This window comes from Bufo bufo, chromosome 1, assembly GCF_905171765.1.
Source record: "Bufo bufo chromosome 1, aBufBuf1.1, whole genome shotgun sequence".
Classification (NCBI taxonomy): Eukaryota; Metazoa; Chordata; class Amphibia; order Anura; family Bufonidae; genus Bufo; species Bufo bufo.
This window is the reverse complement of record NC_053389.1, coordinates 763,856,678-763,882,491: the sequence shown is the minus strand read 5'-3', so window position 1 is coordinate 763,882,491 and position 25,814 is coordinate 763,856,678. Positions and strand designations below refer to the sequence as shown.

General features: G+C 48.1%; 1 protein-coding gene across 2 annotated transcripts in view; it reads right to left on the bottom strand.

Moving 5' to 3' along the window:
* LOC120986229 (cAMP-dependent protein kinase catalytic subunit alpha) overlaps positions 1–14,098 on the bottom strand; it is a 43,200-nt gene extending 29,102 nt beyond the window's left edge. The window contains exons 1-2 of one of the 2 annotated variants that reach the window (XM_040414676.1): positions 13,951–14,098; positions 5,065–5,172 (exon numbers count right to left, since the gene is read on the bottom strand). In XM_040414676.1, coding sequence (XP_040270610.1) covers positions 5,065–5,110 — 46 coding nt within the window. In that variant the 5' untranslated portion in view covers positions 5,111–5,172; positions 13,951–14,098. Of the gene's footprint in view, positions 1–5,064; positions 5,173–13,931 lie in introns of both variants that reach the window. The other variant, XM_040414677.1, reaches the window with a different exon arrangement.
* Positions 14,099–25,814: the final 11,716 nt, after the last annotated feature.

Genomic DNA, 25,814 nt, shown 5'->3' with positions numbered 1-25,814 from the left:
TCGATCCAGGGCAGGGGTCGAGCAGCTGAGCGTCGTGGAAAGTTTCCAGCGCCGAAAGATGCCCGCGGTGGAGGAGAGCATCGGCTACGGAGACGGAGCATCCGCTGGCACTGGGTGCAACGCTCTGCAGAGCACTGGACAGGAGGTGAGAGGAAGAAGAGGGGGGCAGGAAGAGACGCAACAGCCCACCGCTGACCCTGTTATGAGGGGACGGGCTAGCTATTTATAACCGCTAAAGGGGATTAACCCGGGATAAAAGCTCATTACAAGTGACCTGCTGCGCCATTAACCCATTCCTGACGCAGGACCTGGCTGTTTTTTTTTTCTCCCCTTCACCTGTAAACGTCCGGACCTTCCATCGAGTGGCCCTGCTTTTAACCCATTACATTCCGGCACCCTAACCATAAATCCTGCCTACCGCCCTCAATTACTCCCCAGACCCGATGGCCGGCATGGAACCTTAACCGCTCGTTAATTCTCGCACTGATAACCAGGACTCAGATGGGCAGCGCCCCCAACTCCCACACAAAGAAACGTGAATGGCAGGAAGCGAGGGCGCAGGAAGTGCCACCCGCACAGTGTAATACTGGACCCTCCATGTGGGGACATTGCACACGAGGTGCACCAGGCACCGTCCTGTTGCACGGAAGCTCAGGACATGCTGTGACTCAATAAATGGTCGGAAAAGAAAATCGCAGCCAATCGGAGCTCGGCTTTTATTTCCTAAACTACCCTGGAAATTCGTAAACTACCTTCTGATTGGTTGCTGTAGGTTTGATAGTGGTGGCGAGCCCAGGACGTCTGGTGTCTGACTGGTGGGTCTCTGATTGCTGGAACCGCCATGATCATGAGAACAGGTGTCCCATGTTTCCCATTGACAAGTAGCGGCGGTCGCGCATGCACACTAATGCTCCAATTATGGGACTGCAGGAATAGTGGAGCACTGCGCACGGCCGTTTTCGGCACTCCCAACAGGCAGACTCCCACCAACCTAGAGCTTATACCTGAGGGCTCATGCACACGGCCGTGGCTTTGACATTTTTTGTCGATCGGATGCGGATCCATTAGTTTCAATGGGGCTGCAAAAGATGCAGACGGTACACCGCCTGCTGTCCGCATCCACACGTCCCGTTCTGTGGCCCTGCAGAAAAAAAATTAGAACATGTCCTATTCTTGTCCGTTTTGGGGACAAGAACAGACAGTTCTAACAGAGGCCAGGGTGTAACATTCAGCAAAATGCGGAACGTCCACGGCCGTGTTTTGTGGATCTGCAGTTTGCGGACGGCAAAAACGCCAAGGGCCATGTGCATGAGACCCGAGTCTGTGGACAAGTGATACGTTTTCATTCTAGGACAACCCCCTGAAGTAAAACCCAGTGGTGAGGAACTTTAAGTAATTTAGCATTGGCCATGTTATAACATGGGGGGGGGGGGGAGCAAAACTCACCTGGTCTGACCATCATGCAAGTAGTGGTATGGGACCGATTAAAGGGGCTCTCCAAGAATTAGAATTTAATATTGATGGCCACCCTACTGATCCCATGTATGCAGAGGCCGTAGTGCTCTCTTCCTAGGTCAGTGACATCACGTTCATCAGTCACGTGGCCTAGGCGTAGCCCATTCCCATTCAAGTCAATGGGGATGTTGCTCACCAGAGGTCCAGGGTGCCCGGAGTCGGACCTCCGCCAATCTCATATTGATGACCGATCCCGAGAATAGGCCATCAATATGAAAATCCTGGAAAACCTGCTCTAACCAGAAAGCTACTTTTGGCGGTAGAGGCAGCAGAGTATAGTTATGTAGAAAACCCTATACCAGAGCATGAATCTCAGTGGAGGGAGGCGCAGCAACAGTTGGATGACCGCTTGCTCCGTAATGCCCGTAATAAACGTTTTTTCTTGAAACAAACGTATTATGAGGAAGGGGAAAAGGCGGGCAGGTTGTTGGCTCTGATTACTAGGGCGCAACAGAAGTCTAATTACTTGGCGGCGCTGCGTGACACGGATGGTACGGTGCAAGTAACCACTGAAAAAATATTCCAGGTATTGTCAGGATTTTATCAGGACCTATATTCTTCTAAAACTGTAGCCATGGAAACGGACATCAAAAATTTCCTCCAGCCCCTACGAATGCCCACTCTAGAACAGGATCAGAGAGTACTCCTAGACAGCCCCTTTACTTTAAAAGAATTGGAAGTAGCACTGGGAGATATGGCTAACAATAAAGCCCCAGGGAGGGATGGCCTACCTGCCGAAATTTATAAACAATTTGCCCCAATCCTATTGCCTCAGTTATTGGAAGTATTTAATGAGGCTCGGCTGTTGGGGAAGCTGCCTGTCACAATGAATGAGGCGATTAAAGTTGTTATACCAAAACCGGGTAAGGACCCGAAGGAGGCGGAATCATATAGGCCTGTTTCATTGTTACAGGTGGATGTCAAGTTGTTGGCTAAGATATTGGCTAATCGACTTAACTCAGTCATTATAAACAAAGATCAGGCAGGATTTATGCCAAACATGTCGACTGCGGAAAAAATATACGGAGACTATACTTAAATGTTCAGGTGGGCCAGGTTCACGCCTTGAATGCGGCGGTCGTGTCTCTCGAGGCGGCCAAAGCATTCGACAGCGTGGAATGGCAGTACTTGTTCCTAGTATTGGAAAAGATGGGGGTGGGATCGGTCTTTATTGATTGGGTCAAAATGCTGTACGCATGCCCTACGGCTAGAATACAGGTCAACGGATACATCTTTGACTCATTTAAACTGCAGAGGGGTACCCGACAGGGTTGCCCGTTGTCGCCGTTATTGTTTGCGGTGGCAATAGAGCCCTCGGAGGCAATACGCTCATCCGCGGTGGTTAAGGGATTTCGATACGGGTCGGTAACCGAAAAAGTAGCTTTATACGCAGATGATCTGCTCATGTTTTTAGATGATTGGGAAACATCCCTGCCAGCTGCAATGGAGATTATTAACAGTTATGGACACATATCGGGCCTACGAATAAACTGGACAAAATCGATCCTGTTGCCGCTTGCTGGGGATGGTTCGGTAGATCCTGTCATGACCGGGGGGCTACAGATCGTGTTGAATTTCAAATACTTGGGGATGCTAATCTCCAGAAATAATGGGGACTTTATAGACCTGAACGTGATGCCGTTACTGGATAAGTTCAGGAAGAAAGTACAGTCATGGTCTAAGTTACCTCTATCTATTGTTGGCCGAACAAACCTGCTTAAAATGATTCTTATGGCCCAGCTTCTCTATGTGCTGCATAATGCTCCCATGTGGATTCCACTGAAGGTGTACTACACTGTCAATGCAATCTTTAGGGATCTGATTTGGAAGAAGGGGATTCCTCGTATAAAACTGAGTACCCTATGTAGACCCAAGACTCAAGGAGGACTGAGCGTCCCTGATCCCCTGGTTTACTATTTGGCGGCCCAAATGCAGCACATGAGGTGTTGGGGTGAGGAGGAACAGGTTAATAAGACAGGTAGGATAGTTAAACATTTGAGAGTGCCTCCTATCAGCGCTAGAGGATGGCACTTTTAAAGGAGTAGGGAGAAGATACGGGATATTGGGTATGATACATATGGTGTGGTGGAAGACCAGAAACATGGCAGGTATTGTGGGGTATACGAAATTTACTCCAATATGGCCAAATATCATGTATGAGGAACTTAATAAGGTCTCCAGCGCTAGGACATGGAGGAAATTTGGTCTGGACAGACTATGGCTACTTTCACACTAGCGTTCAGGTGTCCGCTCATGCGCTCCGTTTGAAGGGGCTCACGAGCGGCCCCGAACGCATCCGTCTGGCCCCAATGCATTCTCAGTGGAGGCGGATCCACTGAGAATGCATCCGCCTGCCAGCGCTCAGCCTCCGCTCCGCTCAGTGAGCGGACACCTGAACGCTGCTTGCAGCGTTCGGGTGTCCGCCTGGCCGTGCGGAGGCGAGCGGATCCGTCCAGACTTATAATGGAAGTCAATGGGGACGGATCCGCTTGAAGATGACACTATATGGCTCAATCTTCAAGCGGATCCGTTCCCCATTGACTTTCAATGTAAAGTCTGAACGGATCCGCTCAGGCTACTTTCAGACTTAGAAAATTTTCTAAGTAATAATGCAGACGGATCCGTTCTGAACGGATGCAAACGTCTGCATTATCGGAGCGGATCCGTCTGATGAAACATCAGACGGATCCGCTCCGAACGCTAGTGTGAAAGTAGCCTGTGTCAGTTATTCGAAGGCACTTCTCTTAAAGAATTTACTGCTTTGCAACAGGAGTTTAGCCTGCCTAAATCTCTCTTCTATGTATACTTACAAGTGAGATATGCCATACAAGTGCAGGAGTGGGGGATGTTGGGAAGAGTTTCTCTGTGTTGTTCACCATGTTCATACGGAAAATGAAAAATTGATTTCAAATAAAAAGATTTGATCAAAAAAAATAAAATCCTGGAAAACCCCCTTTAAAGGCTCCTGATCATGAAACAAGTGAAAAAAAACCTGTTCCTCTCCACCAGTTGGTGTCCTCTGTAAAACCGTCACACGTGGCCAAAAACAGACATTAATAGCCAAATGTACAGTCTCAACATGGCCGAACATAGACAAGGTTACACCGAGGTTGGCCTTGAAAGCAGGAGATGGTCTACTGGTAACAAGCACACATTCATTTCTGTTCTCAGTATATGGATCAACCCAATGGTCTCATGGGCCATATCCTGGAAATCCTGAGAATAGGTCATCAATATCAGATCGGTTGGGGTCCGACTCCTGGGACCCTCGTATATCAACTGCTAGACCCAGCCGATGTGATAATGATGATCTATCCTGAGGTCATCATTACTATTTAACATGTGGATCCAGACATCGATGGAGAGCTTGGTCTACAGCTGGGTACCAGACAGACAGTTTGATCTTCGATTTCACACAAAAACGCCTTCCACCAACACAAGTTCACTTAAGACGGTCAGATGGAAACACCTACGGATGCCATTTCCGCAGAACTACAGCAGACGTTTCCAGGCGACAGCTGGGTCTTAAAAGATGTAGGGTGTACTCACCACTTTCAATCTCGCCACCTTTCTTGGCCGTAGCGGCGTTGCCCATGGTGGGGGGCGGGCAGGACCTCTAGGATCAGGACAGGCGCCCCCCACCTATATTTGTAGGACCTAGAAAGACAAAGTGCACGGTCATCAATGGTGAAAACAAGATGAACCTTTCTGCATCGACATGTATTCACAAAGGGGCTGGTAGCGTATCAATACCCTCGCAGGGGACACATGCACCCCAAGGGGTCCTCTGGGACTGATGTCCTATTCTTTGGGTGATCAGTGCGGTGCCAACCTATCAATAAGCACAATGAATGGTTTATACTGGTGGCTGCGCCTATGGGTCCCCAAAGGTTGGTCCCCAACAGTCAAACATTTCTAACCTATGCTAAGGATTGGTTAAAGTTCCAGAGGACCCCTTTACACCCCTCAATAAGGACTCTGCGACTCCAGAGCACCTGCAGAGACCAGACTCTGATGTCCAGAGCTTTACTGGCACCCCGCATGTAAATGACAGCACCAGTGACAGCTGTCCAGGTTTACGTCCGTTACCCCTGCACTGTAGAATTACCTGGCATCATTCAAATGCATACGGAACCAAGTAACACGTGGTCAAGCCGAATCCTCCAGCGTAGAACCTGTTCTCTGAGTAATGGAGTAGTGGCCCCGACTATGACATCCACGTGTCTTACGGAGGGGGACTAAGTCATAAATGCAGGCCAAAAAGATCATTTGACTCCTAAAATTGGCAGAGTTTTGAACCAAAGGTGTCCAAGTGATTTTTTTTCTTTGTCTGAAGCCAACATCCTTAAAAAAAAAAATTATTCTGGTTGCCTGTAGTCACCACTAGAGGGAGCATACTGGGTTAATGTTGAGTTCCATGTGTAACTATATGCCATAAGCTCCAACACTCCTTCTAGTAACAGACCCCAGGCCAGTGTAAGCGCCGGCACCGCCCAGACCCCAGGCCAGTGTAAGCGCCGGCACCGCCCAGACCCCAGGCCAGTGTAAGCGCCGGCGCCGCCCAGACCCCAGGCCAGTGTAAGCGCCGGCGCCGCCCAGACCCCAGGCCAGTGTAAGCGCCGGCGCCGCCCAGACCCCAGGCCAGTGTAAGCGCCGGCGCCGCCCAGACCCCAGGCCAGTGTAAGCGCCGGCGCCGCCCAGACCCCAGGCCAGTGTAAGCGCCGGCGCCGCCCAGACCCCAGGCCAGTGTAAGCGCCGGCGCCGCCCAGACCCCAGTGTAAGCGCCGGCGCCGCCCAGACCCCAGTCCAGTGTAAGCGCCGGCGCCGCCCAGACCCCATTCCAGTGTAAGCGCCGGCGCCGCCCAGACCCCAGTCCAGTGTAAGCGCCGGCACCGCCCAGACCCCAGTCCAGTGTAAGCGCCGGCACCGCCCAGACCCCAGTCCAGTGTAAGCGCCGGCACCGCCCAGACCCCAGTCCAGTGTAAGCGCCGGCACCGCCCAGACCCCAGTCCAGTGTAAGCGCCGGCACCGCCCAGACCCCAGTCCAGTGTAAGCGCCGGCACCGCCCAGACCCCAGTCCAGTGTAAGCGCCGGCACCGCCCAGACCCCAGTCCAGTGTAAGCGCCGGCACCGCCCAGACCCCAGTCCACTGTAAACGCCGGCACCGCCTAGTAGGGATCGACCGATATTGATTTTTTAGGGCCGATACCGATAATTTGTGAACTTTCAGGCCGAAAGCCGATAATTTATACCGATATTCTGGGAATTTTCATTTTTGAGAAAAAAAAATTTCCTACACAAATCTGCTGAAAATTTATATGTTTATTGTTAATGTGTATTTTTTTGGTTTATTGTTAATGTGTATTTATTTATTTTTTTTATCTTTTTCATTTATAATTAATATTTTTTTTTTTTTTTAACTAACTTTTAGCCCCCTTAGGGACTAGAACCCTTGTCCTATTCACCCTGATAGATCTCTATCAGGATGAATAGGAGCTCACACTGTCCCTGCTGCTTTGTGCACACAGCAGCATGGAGATTACCATGGCAGCCAGGGCTTCAATAGCGTCCTGGCTGCCATGGTAACCGATCGGAGCCCCAGGCTTACACAGCTGGGGCTCAGATCGGAGGAGGGGAGAGGGGACCCTGTGGCCACTGCCACCAATGATTACTGGGGGGGGGGGGTGCACTGCGCCACCAATGTTTTTAATACGGGGGTGGGGGGCGCACTGCGCCACCAATGAATAATACTGGGGGGCTTGGGGGGGCGCACTGCGCCACCAATGAAGATAAGTCTCTCAATCATTCATATACAGGAGGCGGGAGCTGGCTGCAGAATCACATAGCCGGCTCCCGACCTCTATGAGCGGTAGCTGCGATCCGCGGCACCTGAGGAGTTAACTACCACGGACCGCAGCTACAGCTCATAGAGGTCGGGAGCCGGCTATGTGATTCTGCAGCCAGCTCCCGCCTCCTGTATATGAATTAATGAAAGACTTCTCTTTATTGGTGGAGCGGTGGCCACAGCCCCTCCCCTCCTCTTATGTTCTCTCCTCTCATTGGCGGCAGCGGCAGCAGCAGCAGCAGCAGCACAGGGGGAGGAGACACTGCTTCCTTCTCCCCTGTGCTGCGGAGGGAACACAGAGAGCGCTGAGAGCAGCGCTTTCTGTGTTCCCAATATGTTATCGGTATATCGGCAAAATAGATACCGATAACGTTCAAAATCCTCAATATCGGCCGATAATATCGGCAAAACCGATAATCGGTCGATCCCTACCGCCTAGTGCAGTGGTAGCGAACCTATGGCACGGGTGCCAGAGGCGGCACTCAGAGCCCTCTTTGTGGGCACCCGCTCCCTGGGAAAAGTCTATGGTGTGCCAATATGCCTTAGACTTTTCCTGCCATTCATCAGCGCAGGGTGCACTCTGAACAGCACAGGCAGCGCGCTGAATGTAGGCAGGATATTATAGGTAAATGATAAAGTACATGGAAGATATACTATTGGACTGTAGTATTCAGGTCAATTTGCCGTGTTGGCACTTAGGGCTCTTTCACACCTGCGTTCTTTTCTTCCGGCATAGAGTTCCGTCGTCGGGGCTCTATGCCGGAAGAATCCTGATCAGGATTATCCTCATGCATTCTGAATGGAGAGTAATCCGTTCAGGATGCATCAGGATGTCTTCAGTTCCGGAACGGAACGTTTTTTGGCCGGAGAAAATACTGCAGCATGCTGCGCTTTTTGCTCCGGTCAAAAATCCTAAACACTTGACGCAAGGCCGGATCCGGAATTAATGACCATTGAAAAGCATTGATCCGGATCCGGCCTTAAGCTAAACGTCGTTTCGGCGCATTACCGGATGCGACGTTTAGCTTTTTCTGAATGGTTACCATGGCTGCCGGGACGCTAAAGTCCTGGCAGCCATGGTAAAGTGTAGTGGGGAGCGGGGGAGCAGTATACTTACCGTCCGTGCGGCTGACGGAGCGCTTCAGAGTGACGTCAGGGCGCCCCACGCGCATGGGTGACGTGATCACATGGATCACGTCATCCATGCACATGAGTCGCTCTGACGTCATTCTGGAGCGCCCCGGGAGCCGCACGGACTGTAAGTATACTGCTCCCCCGCTCCCCACTACTACTATGGCAACCAGGACTTTAATAGCGTCCTGGCTGCCATAGTAACACTGAACGCATTTTGAAGACGGATCCGTCTTCAAATGCTTTCAGTTCACTTGCGTTGTTACGGATCCGGCGGGCACCTCCGGCAAATGGAGTACACGCCGGATCCGGACAACGCAAGTGTGAAAGAGGCCTTAGCGATAAATAAGTGGGTGTTTGGTTGCAGTTTGGGCACTCTGTCTGTAAAAGGTTCACCATCACTGGCCTAGTGTAATACACATCTTGGTGAAGCTCCTTGTCCTTGCACTCTCCACGGGCCTACTCTCACAACTAGCAGCACTGCCACATTTTTTATTTATTGGATTTGACTTTTGGATCTTCTAATCAGGTTCTCACGAGGCTATAATTCAATCCAGAGTATTCGCTGTCCAGATATCCAGATTATTCACACTACTTCTTCTTACAGGCCGGCAATAAGAGCTTTTATAGTCGCAGGGCTACCTACCTCGTGGGATAAGAAATTCCCAAACCTCAAGATTATACACTTTGGGGGGGGGGGGGGGGGGCTTGACCACTCTAGAATCCAATTCCAGACAATAGGAGTTTCATAGACATCTACAGAAGATAACGAAGTAGATCTGACAACCCCTCAAGCTGCGAACATCTCTAGGACGTGATCTGAGACCGGGCACATATCTTTATTAGCAGTCCCCAGAACGGAGCCGTCATATATCAGGCGCTGCCACACATGTGCACCCTGCTCCTAAAACAATCATCCGCCCTTAAAGGGGCACTATGGAAGGATCGCTATTGTCTCTGATCCGAAACATGTAGACTGGACTGTAACTGGCTTTTATCTGCACTGAAAAATAAAGGTAACATTTTAACCGATCTGGACCTTTTTCTCTTTTTACTTTAGTTACGCTGTGGTTCTTGGCGTGGTCCGTGCTTGGTGTGACGGGGTCTGAGCACGCCTATACTCTCTCTTTGCCTAAAGGGGCACTACACTGATAAATAAACACTATACTGTATAGCACAAGTGTCAAAATCTGATGGCTACTAGAGGCTTTTGGGGCCTTCCGCTATAGTTAATTTAAAGAGCAGCTGTCAGCAGTTTTAACCTTATTAAACCAGACACACTGTCTAGTGGGGTTGATTCTGCTGATTACAATGAGACCGGTCTTGTGAAAATCGGTTGTGGCGTTCCCAAGAGAAAAAGACTTTTATTCTTTGTGTAACTAAGGGCTTCGGTACACTGAGGGGCGGGATCTATCCGCTCTGCTGGCCACTCCCCTTGGTCCAGTGACTCCCTCATTTGGCATAAAGAATACATTTATTTTTTGGGAGGGAAGTTCACAACCGATTTTCACAAAATAGGCATCATTTTAATCAGCAGAAACAACCCTACCAGGCAGTATGTCTCATTTTATACGGTTAATCCTGCTGATAGGTTCCCTTTAAGAAAAAGGTCTCATCAAGCTAAGCCTTTTTGGAACAAGTCGGCCCGGCGGTGATCAGCCAGATGTTTGCTCCGCAGTGGTTGCCCTTGGCCTGGTCCGCCACCGCTGCCATGGGATTCCAGCATCAGTTCCCACTGTTTGGTCCCCCTACTCAAATAGTCTTAGGCACCAGGACCCCCACATCCAAAATCAGCTCTAAGTGTGGTTCTAATGGCAGCTGGACGTCTTAGAGGAACGCTCCGGGCAAAACTGATGTAGTGTGTGATACTTAGTGCAGGGCCTGAAGAGGCGGGGCATAACAAAAGCTCTCTCTCACTGGTGCTCTTTAAATCTATGTGTCATGCCCCGCCCTCCTCAAGCTCGGCACTAGGCACAACGCAGTATCACTTCTGCCTGGGGTGTTCACTTTGGGCAGTATAAATAAAGTTAAATGAAGAGATCACAAAGAGTTGTGCAGCAGCTTGGTCCGGAGTTCCTGCTGATCCTTCTAGGTCCCGGCTGCCCCCCAGGATCTAATCCTAAGTGTCAGCATGTCTAACACGCCTATCAATAAGCTTTATTTATACCACAAACAGGACAACACGACGCTCACTCCAACAAGGACAGTCGTCACAGCCGCTTGGATGATCTGTGTTTGCATAATAAACCGTGTCACCTCCTTCCCCCGCCATCGCCAGGACCGCGCCTCGTACCTACACGGTGGTCGACAACTAGTGACCCTGCCATGGACGGCATCTGACAGCGGAGGCTCGTCTTGTGGGGGCGTCTGCCCTCTACTGACAGCTCTGTTTTACTAACTATTTGTATTCTCCATGTAATAATAATTCTGCATCATCTATTCCTATCACTCTGTGTTGTGCAATTCCTCTATTATGCCTGCTAGAAGTTAAAGAATGAATTGCCAAAAGGGTGTTCTTTTAGCGGTGAGGTTGTGTCCCTGCACAGTCAGACATTTTCCAATCAGCGCTCAGACAGGGACACCCCCCCCCCCCCAAACTGGTAACAAAATGCCCAGTTAACAAACTTCTAGCAGGAATAATTGAGGAATAGTACAAATAAGTCATAAGAATAGATTTCTCCAGAATTGATATTACATGGGGAATGCAAGTAGTTACTGAAATACACACGTCAGGAGAGGTATTCTTTAAAGGGGTTGTCCATTTATTTTAAAGCTCATGCACACGACTGTTTGATTTTTCGCGGTCCGTAAATTGAGGGTCCGCAAAACACGGATACCGGCCGTGTGCATTCTGTATTTTTACGGAATGGAATGGCCGGCCCCTAATAGAACAGTCCTATCCTCGTCCGTAACGCGGACCATAATAGGACATGTTCTATCTTTTAGCAGAAAGGACATGTGGACATAAATCACACCGAGTCATTTCCGGGTTTTTTGCGCCCCCATTGAAGCGAATGGTTTCGCATACGAGCCACAAAAAAAACAAAAAAAAAAAACGGAACGGACAGACACGGAGGTCTAACAACCTACACGTCAGTGTTCTGTAGTGAATGGTTCTGGGTGTCAGAGCTACTGCAGAACAGACGATCGGTGTCGGACCCCCGCCGATCAGATATCCTGAGGATAGTACTGGACAAGCCCTTTAAGCAGTGCAAGACAGCATTGGCAGAAGAGCTGACCCTCCTTTACCGTTTTGCTGAAAATCTCATCCACTCGCCGCGGAACGGACGAGGGTTGTGGATGACAGATCGGAGAGCCTATCCCTTTGTAGATTTCGTCCTTTGCAATGCATATGGTGAAATCGGCGATAAATTCGGAATGCTGCCGCCGTCTGACCTTTCTCATCAGTTTTGACCCCTCAAACCTGGGATTATGGTAAAGCAGGTCACATGATTGAGAATCCCAATTCATGAACACCACCCCCCCCCCCCCCCCCACTGCGGTCACCGTGCCGTAAGGGGCGATCCCTTTCCTGTTTAGTTCCCCTCAGAAATCCAATCAGGAGACTGATAGAGCTGTCACAAGGAGTAGAGGGGCGGGGCTGGAGAGCGTTCAGGGCATGAAAGGGTGGCACTCACAGCGGACAGCAGACCCTCGCCCCCCCCTATGCTATGGATAAGTTGGATTCATAGGACAATCCCTTTAACCCCCGGAGCTGTATTCACAAAAAACTTCAGAGTTCTGCCCAGTGATACACATTCTACAAAGTGGCATCATTTCCAAGGACAAGTGGCAGAATTATGAATACAGCTCTGCAGTACAGTGATATGTTATGTACTACAGGGTTAGGCTAGATCACATGACCATTGTGTGTTTTGCGGATCCGCAAAACACGGATGGAGTCCGTGTGCGTTCCGCAATTTGCGGAACGGCACGGACAGCCTTTAATATAACTGCCTATTCTTGTCCGCAAAGAGCGGACAAGAATAGGGCAGGTTATATTTTTTTTGCAGTCCACAGAACGGAGCCACGGATGCGGACACAGCACATCCGAGCTGCCAAAACTGTGGCTCGGATGTGGACCCAAACAACGGCCGTGTGCATGAGGCCTTAGGCTGGGGTCACGGCTTGTGTTTTAAGTTCGGCGTCTAAAGTTCGGGTTATCGAAGAAACCAGATATGGATTCCGCTACCACGGACCATAATAGAATTTAGAATCCATAACGCGATTCTTCGATAACCCGAACTCAAGTTCGCTCAACACTAATCACTTCTACATCTGAGGTTTCGTTAGAAGCCTCTGTCACATCTGTCGGCAAAAATAGCGTCATTTTTTTTCAGCAGCATGATGGACGCCATGATCGAAACCTACCAAAACCGAGGGCAACGCGGGTGTGTTATATGAAGCATCAGGCGCTGCTGTCGTCACACACACCATATACATACATCATACACATGCCTTACCGTCATACAGACACTGTACCGCCATACACACACTGTACCGCCATACACACACTGTACCGTCATACACACACTGTACCGCCATACACACACTGTACCGCCATACACACACTGTACCGCCATACACACACTGTACCGCCATACACACACTGTACCGCCATACACACACTGTACCGCCATACACACACTGTACCGCCATACACACACTGTACCGCCATACACACACTGTACCGTCATACACACACTGTACCGTCATATGAACACCATTAACACACCGGACTGCCATACACACACACTATACACAAACCGTACACATGCCTTACACACACCATTCCGTCACGTACACGCCATACACACACCGTACCGTCATACACACACCGTACCGTCATACACACACGCCATACCGTCATATACACGCCATACACACACCGTACCGTCATATACACGCCATACACACACCGTACCGTCATATACACGCCATACACACACCGTACCATCGTACGCACGCCATACAGTCATTGACATACTGTACCGCCATTCCCACAGTACCATCATACAAATGCCATACAAAGTACCGCCATACCCACACGCCGTGCTGTCTGCCATCTAAAGCCTCCCACTTATAGGGCAGCCTCATCTAGGACAGTTATATGGCGGTTTCCGGAGACCCCCACCATGTATCTGGTCACTGGAGGAGAGGAGGATGGGAGAGGACTGCCGGCAGAGGCCATCACCTGGGAGAATGGACGGGGGGCAGCAAGGGCCGATCCCCGATAATACACACAGCCCAGAGCGGTCGGGGATGGAGGACAGGCCCGAGCCGCCCGCCCCCGGCTGTCAGCCTAGGCCTCCGCCTCCTGTCATCCAGTCCTCGGCGCTGTCAGGCCGCACAACTCAGGCCCCATTAGAAGCCAAATCCCCCTCCCGCCTCTCCCCCCGCTAGGACGTAGCACCCAGGCCTTCCCTCCCCCTATCTTTACCGTAATTAACCGTCCGCACCTCGCGGTCTCTCCCTGGGGCGCTGACACGTCCGGAGCCGTAAGCAGACTCCCCCGTCACCTCTAGGACCCGCAGGCCGCGGAGCCTCTTTCCTCCTCCTATGCGATACCTCTAGGAACCCCCGCTCACCTGCTGGCCACGCCTCCACTTGGCGTCATTCAACAGACGTCAACCAATGGCCGCCAGGGTCCCGCCCAGGTCTCAGCAGAATCACCCAACCAGCAAGGACTTCTTTCCCTCCACTGTTGACACCTCTTTCCGGCCCACTGTCCCTCCTCCTCCTCCCTTGTCACCCAGGAGACGGCGAACGTGACGTCACGCCGCGTAGAAACCAATGAGAGGGCGTGGGAATCATAAAGCTCCGCCTCCCGTAAATCGTCAATGGCTGAGAGCGCGAGAGAGTGACAGGGGAGAGGGCGGGGTGTTCGGATGTGTCATTGATTGGGCTTAGCTGTGGCGGACGTCAGCGGTCTATTTATAGCAACGGTTACTCCCCGCCTTTTAAAGGAGACATTCCTGTTTAACCCTGTAACTCAGGGATCAGCAGCCTCAGGCGTTCCCATTGTTCCGAAACGACATTTCCCAGAATGCTTCGTTCACTTCTATGGGAGTTACAAGGACAGCTGAGCAAGTGTGCATGCTGGGAGTTGTAGTTTCACAGAAGCAGGAGTGCCGAAGTGATGACATCATGTTTGTATTGGGATGTAATAATGGCAGGATCAGAACGTAAGAGTGTTCCGTATTTTGGGATTATCACCGACCCCTTGTGATAAATGTGGGTCACGTATGGTTGTGATGTCACACACAATATACGTCAATGACCTTGTCACAAAAGAGGCATCTGGTGTGGACGCTGGGACTTGTAGTTCCACAACAGCACTGAGTGGAGCGACCTTACATGGTACATATAGCAGCGGCGGTGCAGGGTTCTGCAGCTCGGTACCGTTCACTGGACTACACTGCGATTCCCCGGAGCGGCAGCCGAGCTCTATGTCCTGTGTGCTGAGGGCAGCGACCAGGCCGAGCTAATGGGGAGGATCTGGGACACCTCAGCTGCTGCAGAACATCGTAATACACGCCTCAGCTGCTGCAGAACATCGTAATACACACCTCAGCTGCTGCAGAACATCGTAATACACACCTCAGTTGCTGCAGAACCTCATAATACACACCTCAGCTGCTGCAGAACCTCATGATACACACCTCAGCTGCTGCAGAACTTCATAATACACACCTCAGCTGCTGCAGAACCTCATAATACACACCTCAGCTGCTGCAGAACCTCATAATACACACCTCAGCTGCTGCAGAACCTCATGATACACACCTCAGCTGCTGCAGAACCTTATAGTACACACCTCAGCTGCTGCAGAACTTCATAATACACACCTCAGCTGCCGCAGAACCTCCTAATAAACACCTCAGCTGCTGCAGAACCTCATGATACACACCTCAACTGCCGCAGAACCTCATAATACACACCTCAGCTGCTGCAGAACCTCCTAATAAACACCTCAGCTGCTGCAGAACCTCATAATACACACCTCAGCTGCCGCAGAACCTCATAATACACACCTCAGCTGCCGCAGAACCTCATAATACACACCTCAGCTGCTGCAGAACCTCATGATACACGCCTCAGCTGCTGCAGAACCTCATGATACACGCCTCAGCTGCTGCAGAACCTCCTGATAGACACCTCAGTTGCTGCAGAACCTCATAATACACACCTCAGCTGCTGCAGAACCTCATGATACACACCTCAGCTGCTGCAGAACCTCATAATACACACCTCAGCTGCTGCAGAACCTTATAGTACACACCTCAGCTGCTGCAAAACTTCATAATACACACCTCAGCTGCTGCAGAACTTCATAATACACACCTCAGCTGCTGCAGAACCTCATGATACACACTTCAGCTGCCGCAGAACCTCCTAATAAACACCTCAGCTGCTGCAGAACCTCATAATACACACCTCAGCTGCTGCAGAACCTCATGATACACACCTCAGCTGCCGCAGAACCTCATAATACACACCTCAGCTGCTGCAGAACCTCATAATACACACCTCAGCTGCTGCAGAACTTCATAATACACACCTCAGCTGCTGCAGAACCTCATAATACACACCTCAGCTGCTGCAGAACATCGTAATACACACCTCAGCTGCTGCAGAACCTCATGATACACACCTCAGCTGCTGCAGAACCTCATAATACACACCTCAGTTGCTGCAGAACCTCATGATACACACCTCAGCTGCTGCAGAACCTCATGATACACACCACAGCTGCTGCAGAACCTCATGATACACACCTCAGCTGCTGCAGAACTTCATAATACACACCTCAGCTGCTGCAGAACCTCATAATACACACCTCAGCTGCTGCAGAACCTCATAATACACACCTCAGCTGCTGCAGAACCTCATGATACACACCTCAGCTGCTGCAGAACCTTATAGTACACACCTCAGCTGCTGCAGAACTTCATAATACACACCTCAGCTGCTGCAGAACTTCATAATACACACCTCAGCTGCTGCAGAACCTCATGATACACACTTCAGCTGCCGCAGAACCTCCTAATAAACACCTCAGCTGCTGCAGAACCTCATAATACACACCTCAGCTGCCGCAGAACCTCATAATACACACCTCAGCTGCTGCAGAACCTCATGATACACGCCTCAGCTGCTGCAGAACCTCATGATACACGCCTCAGCTGCTGCAGAACCTCCTGATAGACACCTCAGTTGCTGCAGAACCTCATAATACACACCTCAGCTGCTGCAGAACCTCATGATACACACCTCAGCTGCTGCAGAACCTCATAATACACACCTCAGCTGCTGCAGAACCTTATAGTACACACCTCAGCTGCTGCAGAACTTCATAATACACACCTCAGCTGCTGCAGAACTTCATAATACACACCTCAGCTGCTGCAGAACCTCCTAATAAACACCTCAGCTGCTGCAGAACCTCATAATACACACCTCAGCTGCTGCAGAACCTCATGATACACACCTCAGCTGCCGCAGAACCTCATAATACACACCTCAGCTGCTGCAGAACCTCATAATACACACCTCAGCTGCTGCAGAACTTCATAATACACACCTCAGCTGCTGCAGAACCTCATAATACACACCTCAGCTGCTGCAGAACATCGTAATACACACCTCAGCTGCTGCAGAACCTCATGATACACACCTCAGCTGCTGCAGAACCTCATAATACACACCTCAGCTGCTGCAGAACCTCATAATACACACCTCAGTTGCTGCAGAACCTCATGATACACACCTCAGCTGCTGCAGAACCTCATGATACACACCTCAGCTGCTGCAGAACCTCATGATACACACCTCAGCTGCTGCAGAACCTCATAATACACACCTCAGCTGCTGCAGAACTTCATAATACACACCTCAGCTGCTGCAGAACCTCATAATACACACCTCAGCTGCTGCAGAACCTCATAATACACACCTCAGCTGCTGCAGAACCTCATGATACACACCTAAGCTGCTGCAGAACCTTATAGTACACACCTCAGCTGCTGCAGAACTTCATAATACACACCTCAGCTGCTGCAGAACTTCAAAATACACACCTCAGCTGCTGCAGAACCTCATGATACACACTTCAGCTGCCGCAGAACCTCCTAATAAACACCTCAGCTGCTGCAGAACCTCATAATACACACCTCAGCTGCTGCAGAACCTCATGATACACACCTCAGCTGCCGCAGAACCTCATAATACACACCTCAGCTGCCGCAGAACCTCATAATACACACCTCAGCTGCTGCAGAACCTCATGATACACGCCTCAGCTGCTGCAGAACCTCATGATACACGCCTCAGCTGCTGCAGAACCTCCTGATAGACACCTCAGTTGCTGCAGAACCTCATAATACACACCTCAGCTGCTGCAGAACCTCATGATACACACCTCAGCTGCTGCAGAACCTCATAATACACACCTCAGTTGCTGCAGAACCTCATGATACACACCTCAGCTGCTGCAGAACTTTATAATACACACCTCAGCTGCTGCAGAACCTCATAATACACACCTCAGCTGCTGCAGAACCTCATAATACACACCTCAGCTGCTGCAGAACCTCATGATACACACCTCAGCTGCTGCAGAACCTTATAGTACACACCTCAGCTGCTGCAGAACTTCATAATACACACCTCAGCTGCTGCAGAACTTCATAATACACACCTCAGCTGCCGCAGAACCTCATAATACACACCTCAGCTGCTGCAGAACCTCATGATACACACTTCAGCTGCCGCAGAACCTCCTAATAAACACCTCAGCTGCTGCAGAACCTCGTAATACACACCTCAGCTGCTGCAGAACCTCATGATACACACCTCAACTGCCGCAGAACCTCATAATACACACCTCAGCTGCTGCAGAACCTCCTAATAAACACCTCAGCTGCTGCAGAACCTCATAATACACACCTCAGCTGCCGCAGAACCTCATAATACACACCTCAGCTGCTGCAGAACTTCATGATACACACCTCAGCTGCCGCAGAACCTCATAATACACACCTCAGCTGCCGCAGAACCTCATAATACACACCTCAGCTGCTGCAGAACCTCATGATACACGCCTCAGCTGCTGCAGAACCTCATGATACACGCCTCAGCTGCTGCAGAACCTCCTGATAGACACCTCAGTTGCTGCAGAACCTCATATTACACACCTCAGCTGCTGCAGAACCTCATGATACACACCTCAGCTGCTGCAGAACCTCCTGATAGACACCTCAGTTGCTGCAGAACCTCATATTACACACCTCAGCTGCTGCAAAGAGGTATTGAGAGAGCTTCTGAGCAGCATCTACAAATTATTAAAGCTAAGGGTGCTGTCCAAACATAAAAGAGCAATGCCCACCTCACGGATAGACCGCCACTATCGTACTGCCAGTAATTGGCTGCAGCGGTCTACTGCCTATGGAGCGCAGTGCGGTCTGTGTACAGCTCAGTGAATGTACGGCGCTGTGCTTGGTGAGCTGAGGGAAGGCTGTGGCGCTACTGTGAGCGCTGGTGCTTTCTCAAACAGCTGATCAGCGGGCGTCCTGGGGGTTTGACCCCCACGATCAAATACTGATGACCTATCTAGAGGATCGGTCATTAATAAAAAATCTCTCGGAAAATCCCTTTAAGCTGCCTGTGTTTTAGAAAGTAATATATCTGCCCCAGCGGTTTCAGCTGTGCCTGTTACCTCTGATTACTAGGTAGGTTTTGTGTAAGTGCAATGCCAGAGCTGCAGGCCCTCCTGTTCTCCCACCGCTGATTGACAGTTTCTCCCCGTTGCTGCACACAGGGAAAAAGCAGTCAATGGATGGTGGGAGGGAGCTGCCCACATCTCATGAATATCTAACACACAGAGACGTTGCTGTAGCATCTAACTCTAAGGGCCAGTTGACACAGAGTTTTTTTTGCCGCTGATTTTCGATAATTTCTGTAACGTCCCTCTAGGGGGCATTACCACTCTTTCTGCCCCATCACTATCTTTAATGGTGCACCCTGTATCATCATGTGCATTTATTGCTAGGTCCTACTCAATGTGTAACTGTATTTATGATTTTGTAATGGTTAAAGTGCAATGTACCTGGTTTACCAGCAGATGGCGGCAATTATGGCAGAGCTAGTTTTCCTAGAGTGGAGCCTCCTATCCATTCTAGCCCTCTCTAGAGAGGGAGGAGTTCGGCAAGTTAGAGTTAGTTCAGAGTAGCCCCTGTATGGGGAAGCAGCAGGTCCTCGTCTCTGCTGGACGAGCCCTGCAAAAGTCAGTCTAGCTCTGCTCTGCTGGGTATAGAGGCCCATTCTACAGACCTCAGAAGCCAGGAGGAAAATTTCCCTGGACAAGATACAGATCAAGATAAAGCTAGAGAGATGTTGCAGCAGAAAGCAGCAAAAGGAAAAGTTCCTATTTAATCCAGCCAACATAGCAGAGCTGAAGAAGTACAGATGTAGCAGAGCTGAGACTGTTTGCCTGCCAGAACTTCATGGCAAAGCTTGCTGGTAACCAAGATAAAGTTGGAAGATTGTTCCCTGATGAGAGTTTATGCCAAGTAAAGCTGTTAACTACTTCAATACAAGTCTGAATTCATTAACTACTTCAATACAAGTCTGAATTCATTTCACCAACTTCTTTCACAACCCTATTTGCACTGCTTCAGACTACAACGCCGTTTCCAGGATATCCAGGTAGGAGCACCGTGACAAGTGCAGGCCACAACACCTAAACAGCCATTTTAGGCAACCCTTGCCCCACTCTGGCATCCCTACACTGGGTTTCACCATTACTATCTACTTAGGGGGACCCAGTCCCTTGTTGCTGAAATGCAACTGGCGTCACGAAAAATTACATGTATCACATCTTAAAGGGATCCTATGGCCCATGTCACCAGTAGTCCGCTGCATTTCCACCTCAAAATCAGCTCCAAAAAATACCAGAATGGCCAAAGAGGAGAACCAGAGGAACAAAAGCAGAAGTTACGGCCTGCATGCTCCTGTGCTCCTTTATGCTCTACCTACCGTGGATACTCTACCAGGATCACAAAACCTTAATTCATTTTTCAACCGCCTCTGCACATATGTGCATACAATGGAGATGTGTTGCCTGCCCATTTCTCATCCAGGCTGAATCTCCTTCCTTGGCTGTCCTGATCAAAGATCTGGAGCTGTCTGCTGGAGTTCGATATTACAGAGCAATGGGGTATCTTCTGAACTCCTGTTTGCTGATTCCTGGCCGCTGCATTCTTCATAGTCTTCAAATGAAAAGTGGCATCTCCAGTAACGTATGTGGAGGGTATGGTGGGCAGAAAGGGGTGAATGCACCCTTGTTCCTCTTCTCTCAGCTCAGCTCACTGGGGCTCACAGGGTTCTTGCTGTGCCTACTAAACCCAGAGGCGCACCACTGATGAGGCAATGTAAGGTGGTGGCCTCAGGCGGTGCTCTGCTAGGACTGCAGGGATTTAGCCTTCAGCCCTGCACTCCTGCACACAGTTATGTCACATTGTGACATAAATTGTGGGGTTTATTCTACATTGTGGCTTTGTCGTGTGTTTTTTTTTTTTTGCAATTTGCCGCAAAAAACATGACAAAACGCTATGCACAATTGTCCCTAGACAACGCTGTATTCAGGAGTGCTGAGAGACCTAAAAGATTCAAGGGAGGAGAGCATGGAGAAGCGGCCGCACCAGTCTGTAAGTGTACAAATGTGTGTGTGTATGCCTCTATGTATGTGTGTGTGTGTGTGTGTGTGTGTGCCTCTATGTATGTCTGTGTGTGTGTGTGTGTGTGTGTGCCTCTATGTATGTCTGTGTGTGTGTGCCTCTATGTATGTCTGTGTGTGTGTGTGCCTCTATGTATGTATGTGTGTGTGTGTTTCTATGTATGTATGTGTGTGTGTGCCTCTATGTATGTATGTGTGTGTGTGTTTCTATGTATGTATGTGTGTGTGTGCCTCTATGTATGTATGTGTGTGTGTGTGTGTGTGTGCCTCTATGTATGTATGTATGTATGTGTGTGTGTGTTTCTATGTATGTATGTATGTATGTATGTGTGTGTGCTTCTATGTATGTATGTATGTATGTGTGTGCCTCTATGTATGTATGTGTGTGCCTCTATGTATGTATGTGTGTGTGTGCCTCTATGTATGTATGTGTGTGTGCTTCTATGTATGTCTGTGTGTGTGTGTGTGCCTCTATGTATGTCTGTGTGTTTCTATGTATGTATGTATGTATGTATGTATGTGTGTATGTATGTGTGTGTGTGTGTGTGTGTGTGTGCCTCTATGTATGTCTGTGTGTGTGTGTGTGCCTCTATGTATGTCTGTGTGTGTGTGTGTGCCTCTATGTATGTATGTATGTATGTATGTATGTGTGTATGTGTGTGTATGTATGTGTATGTGTGTGTGTGTGTGTGTGTGTGTGCCTCTATGTATGTCTGTGTGTGTGTGGGCCTCTATGTATGTATGTATGTGTGTGTGTGTGTGCCTCTATGTATGTATGTGTGTATGTATGTATGTGTGTGTGCTTCTATGTATGTATGTATGTATGTATGTGTGTGCCTCTATGTTTGTATGTATGTATGTATGTATGTATGTATGTGTGTGCCTCTATGTATGTATGTATGTATGTATGTGTGTGCCTCTATGTTTGTATGTATGTTTGTATGTATGTGTGTGTGTATGCCTCTATGTATGTATGTGTGTGTGTGTGTGTGTGTGTGCCTCTATGTATGTATGTGTGTGTGTGTGTTTCTATGTATGTATGTATGTATGTGTGTGTGCTTCTATGTATGTATGTATGTATGTGTGTGCCTCTATGTTTGTATGTATGTATGTGTGTGCCTCTATGTATGTATGTATGTATGTATGTGTGTGCCTCTATGTTTGTATGTATGCCTCTATGTATGTATGTATGTTTGTATGTATGTGTGTGTGCCTCTATGTATATATATATATATATATACAGTACAGACCAAAAGTTTGGACACACCTTCTCATTCAAAGAGTTTTCTTTATTTTCATGACTATGAAAATTGTAGATTCACACTGAAGGCATCAAAACTAAGAATTAACACATGTGGAATTATATACATAGCAAACAAGTGTGAAACAACTGAAAATATGTCATATTCTAGGTTCTTCAAAGTAGCCACCTTTTGCTTTGATTACTGCTTTGCACACTCTTGGCATTCTCTTGATGAGCTTCAAGAGGTAGTCCCCTGAAATGGTTTTCACTTCACAGGTGTGCCCTGTCAGGTTTAATAAGTGGGATTTCTTGCCTTATAAATGGGGTTGGGACCATCAGTTGCGTTGAGGAGAAGTCAGGTGGATACACAACTGATAGTCCTACTGAATAGACTGTTAGAATTTGTATTATGGCAAGAAAAAAGCAGCTAAGTAAAGAAAAAGGCCATTACTTTAAGAAATGAAGGTCAGTCAGTCAGCCGAATAATTGGGAAAACTTTGAAAGTAAGGTCTATTTGACCATGAAGGAGAGTGATGGGGTGCTGCGCCAGATTACCTGGCCTCCACAGTCACCGGACCTGAACCCAATCAAGATGGTTTGGGGTGAGCTGGACCGCAGAGTCAAGGCAAAAGGGCCAACAAGTGCTAAGCATCTCTGGGAACTCCTTCAAGACTGTTGGAAGACCATTTCAGGGGACTACCTCTTATAGCTCATCAAGAGAATGCCAAGAGTGTGCAAAGCAGTAATCAAAGCAAAAGGTGGCTACTTTGAAGAACCTAGAATATGACATATTTTCAGTTGTTTCACACTTGTTGTTATGTATATAATTCCACATGTGTTAATTCATAGTTTTGATGCCTTCATAGTCATGAAAATAAAGAAAACTCTTTGAATGAGAAGGTGTGTCCAAACTTTTGGTCTGTACTGTATGTATGTGTGTATGTATGCCTCTATGTATTATGTATGTATGTATGTATGTGTGTGCCTCTATGTATGTATGTGTGTGCCTCTATGTATGTATGTGTGTGCCTCAATGTATGTATGTGCTTCTATGTATGTATGTATATGTATATGCTTCTATGTATGTATGTGTGTGTGCCTCTATGTATGTATGTATGTATGTATGTATGTATGTGTGTGTGTGCCTCTATGTATGTGTGTGTGCCTCTATGTATTATGTATGTATATATGTGTGTGCCTCTATGTATGTATGTATGTGTGTGTGTGTGTGCCTCTATCTATGTATGTATGTATGTATGTGTGTGCCTCTATGTATGTATGTATGTATATATGTATGTATGTATGTGTGTGTGTGTGCCTCTATGTATGTGTGTGTGCCATTATGTATGTATGTATGTATGTATGTGTGTGCCTCTATGTATGTATGTATGTATGTGTGTGTGTGTATGCCTCTATGTATGTATGTATGTGTGTGTGTGTGTGTGTGTGTGCCTCTATGTATGTATATGTAACATAGTAACATAGTACATAAGGCCGAAGAAAGACATTTGTCCATCCAGTTCGGCCTGTTATCCTGCAAGTTGATCCAGAGGAAGGCAAATAAAAATTTCCTTCCCGACTCCAATCAGGCATCAGAATAACTCCCTGGATCAACGACCCCTCTCTAGTAGCTATAGCCTGTAATATTATTACACTCCAGAAATACATCCAGGCCCCTCTTGAATTCCTTTATTGTACTCACCATCACCACCTCCTCAGGCAGAGAGTTCCATAGTCTCACTGCTCTTACCGTAAAGAATCCTTTTCTATGTTTGTGTACAAACCTTCTTTCCTCCAGACGCAGAGGATGTCCCCTCGTCACAGTCACAGTCCTGGGGATAAATAGATGATGGGATAGATCTCTGTACTGACCCCTGATATATTCATACATAGTAATTAGATCTCCCTTCAGTCGTCTTTTTTCTAATGTGAATAACCCTAATGTTGCTAATCTTTCAGGGTATTGTAGTTGCCCCATTCCAGTTATTACTTTAGTTGCCCTCCTCTGGACCCTCTCCAGCTCTGCTATGTCTGCCTTGTTCACAGGAGCCCAGAACTGTACACAGTACTCCATGTGTGGTCTGACTAGTGATTTGTAAAGTAGTAGGAATATATTCTCATCACAGGCATCTATGGCCCTTTTGATGCAACCCATTATCTTATTGGCCTTGGCAGCAGCTGCCTGACACTGGTTTTTGCAGCTTAGTTTGCTGCTTATTAAAATTCCTAGATCCTTTTCCATGTCAGTGTTACCCAGTGTTTTACCATTTAGTATGTATGGGTGACTTGCATTATTCCTTCCCATGTGCATAACTTTACATTTGTCAGTGTTAAACCTCATCTGCCACTTATCTGCTCAAGCCTCCAATCTATCCAGATCCCTCTGTAGCAGTATACTGTCCTCTTCAGTGTATATTACTTTACACAGTTTACTGTCATCTGCGAAAATTGATATTTTACTATGCAAGCCTTCTACTAGATCATTAATAAATATATTGAAGAGAATAGGGCCCAATACTGACCCCTGAGGTACTGTACCCCACTAGTGACAGTGACCCAATCTGAGTGTGTACCGTTAATAACCACCCTCTGTTTTCTATCATTGAGCCAGTTACTTACCCACTTACAGATGTTTTCTATGTGTGTGTGTGTGTGTGTGTGTGTGTGTGCTTCTATGTATGTATGTATGTATGTATGTATGTATGTGTATGCCTTTATGTATGTATGTATGTATGTATGTATGTATGCCTCTATGTATGTGTGTGTGTGCTTCAATGTATGTATGTGTGTATGCGTCTATGTATGTATGTGTGTATGCCTCTATGTATGTGTGTATATGCCTCTATGTATGTATGTGTGTCTGTATCTGCTCTTATCCTGTGAAGAGGAATTGCTCAACACTACTGATGTCCTATATACTGGGTGTATTTCTCAGTATCTATATATACTGTATATACAGTACATATGTAACACCCTTACACACTGCTTTCACTGCAGGGGTTACACATAACAGTGACATCAATAAAAATATCACATGATTTACCCCATCAGGAGACCGCTATGAAAAAAATAAAAACTGCGCTAGAACAGTCATTTTTTGGTCATCCTGCCTCACAAAAAGAGTAATATCGAGCAATCAAAAAGTACTATGTACTCCAAAATGGTACCAATGAAAAAGTCAATTCATCCTGCAAAAAACGAGCCCCTACTGAGGACCATTGCCAGAAAAATAAAAAATATATTGCTTTCAGAAAGACACAAAAACATGCTTAGTGTAAAGGTAGCTAAAAGTGTAACATCCCAGAGTTATGTTAAACTCTTTTTCCCCGCTACTATTTGTTGGT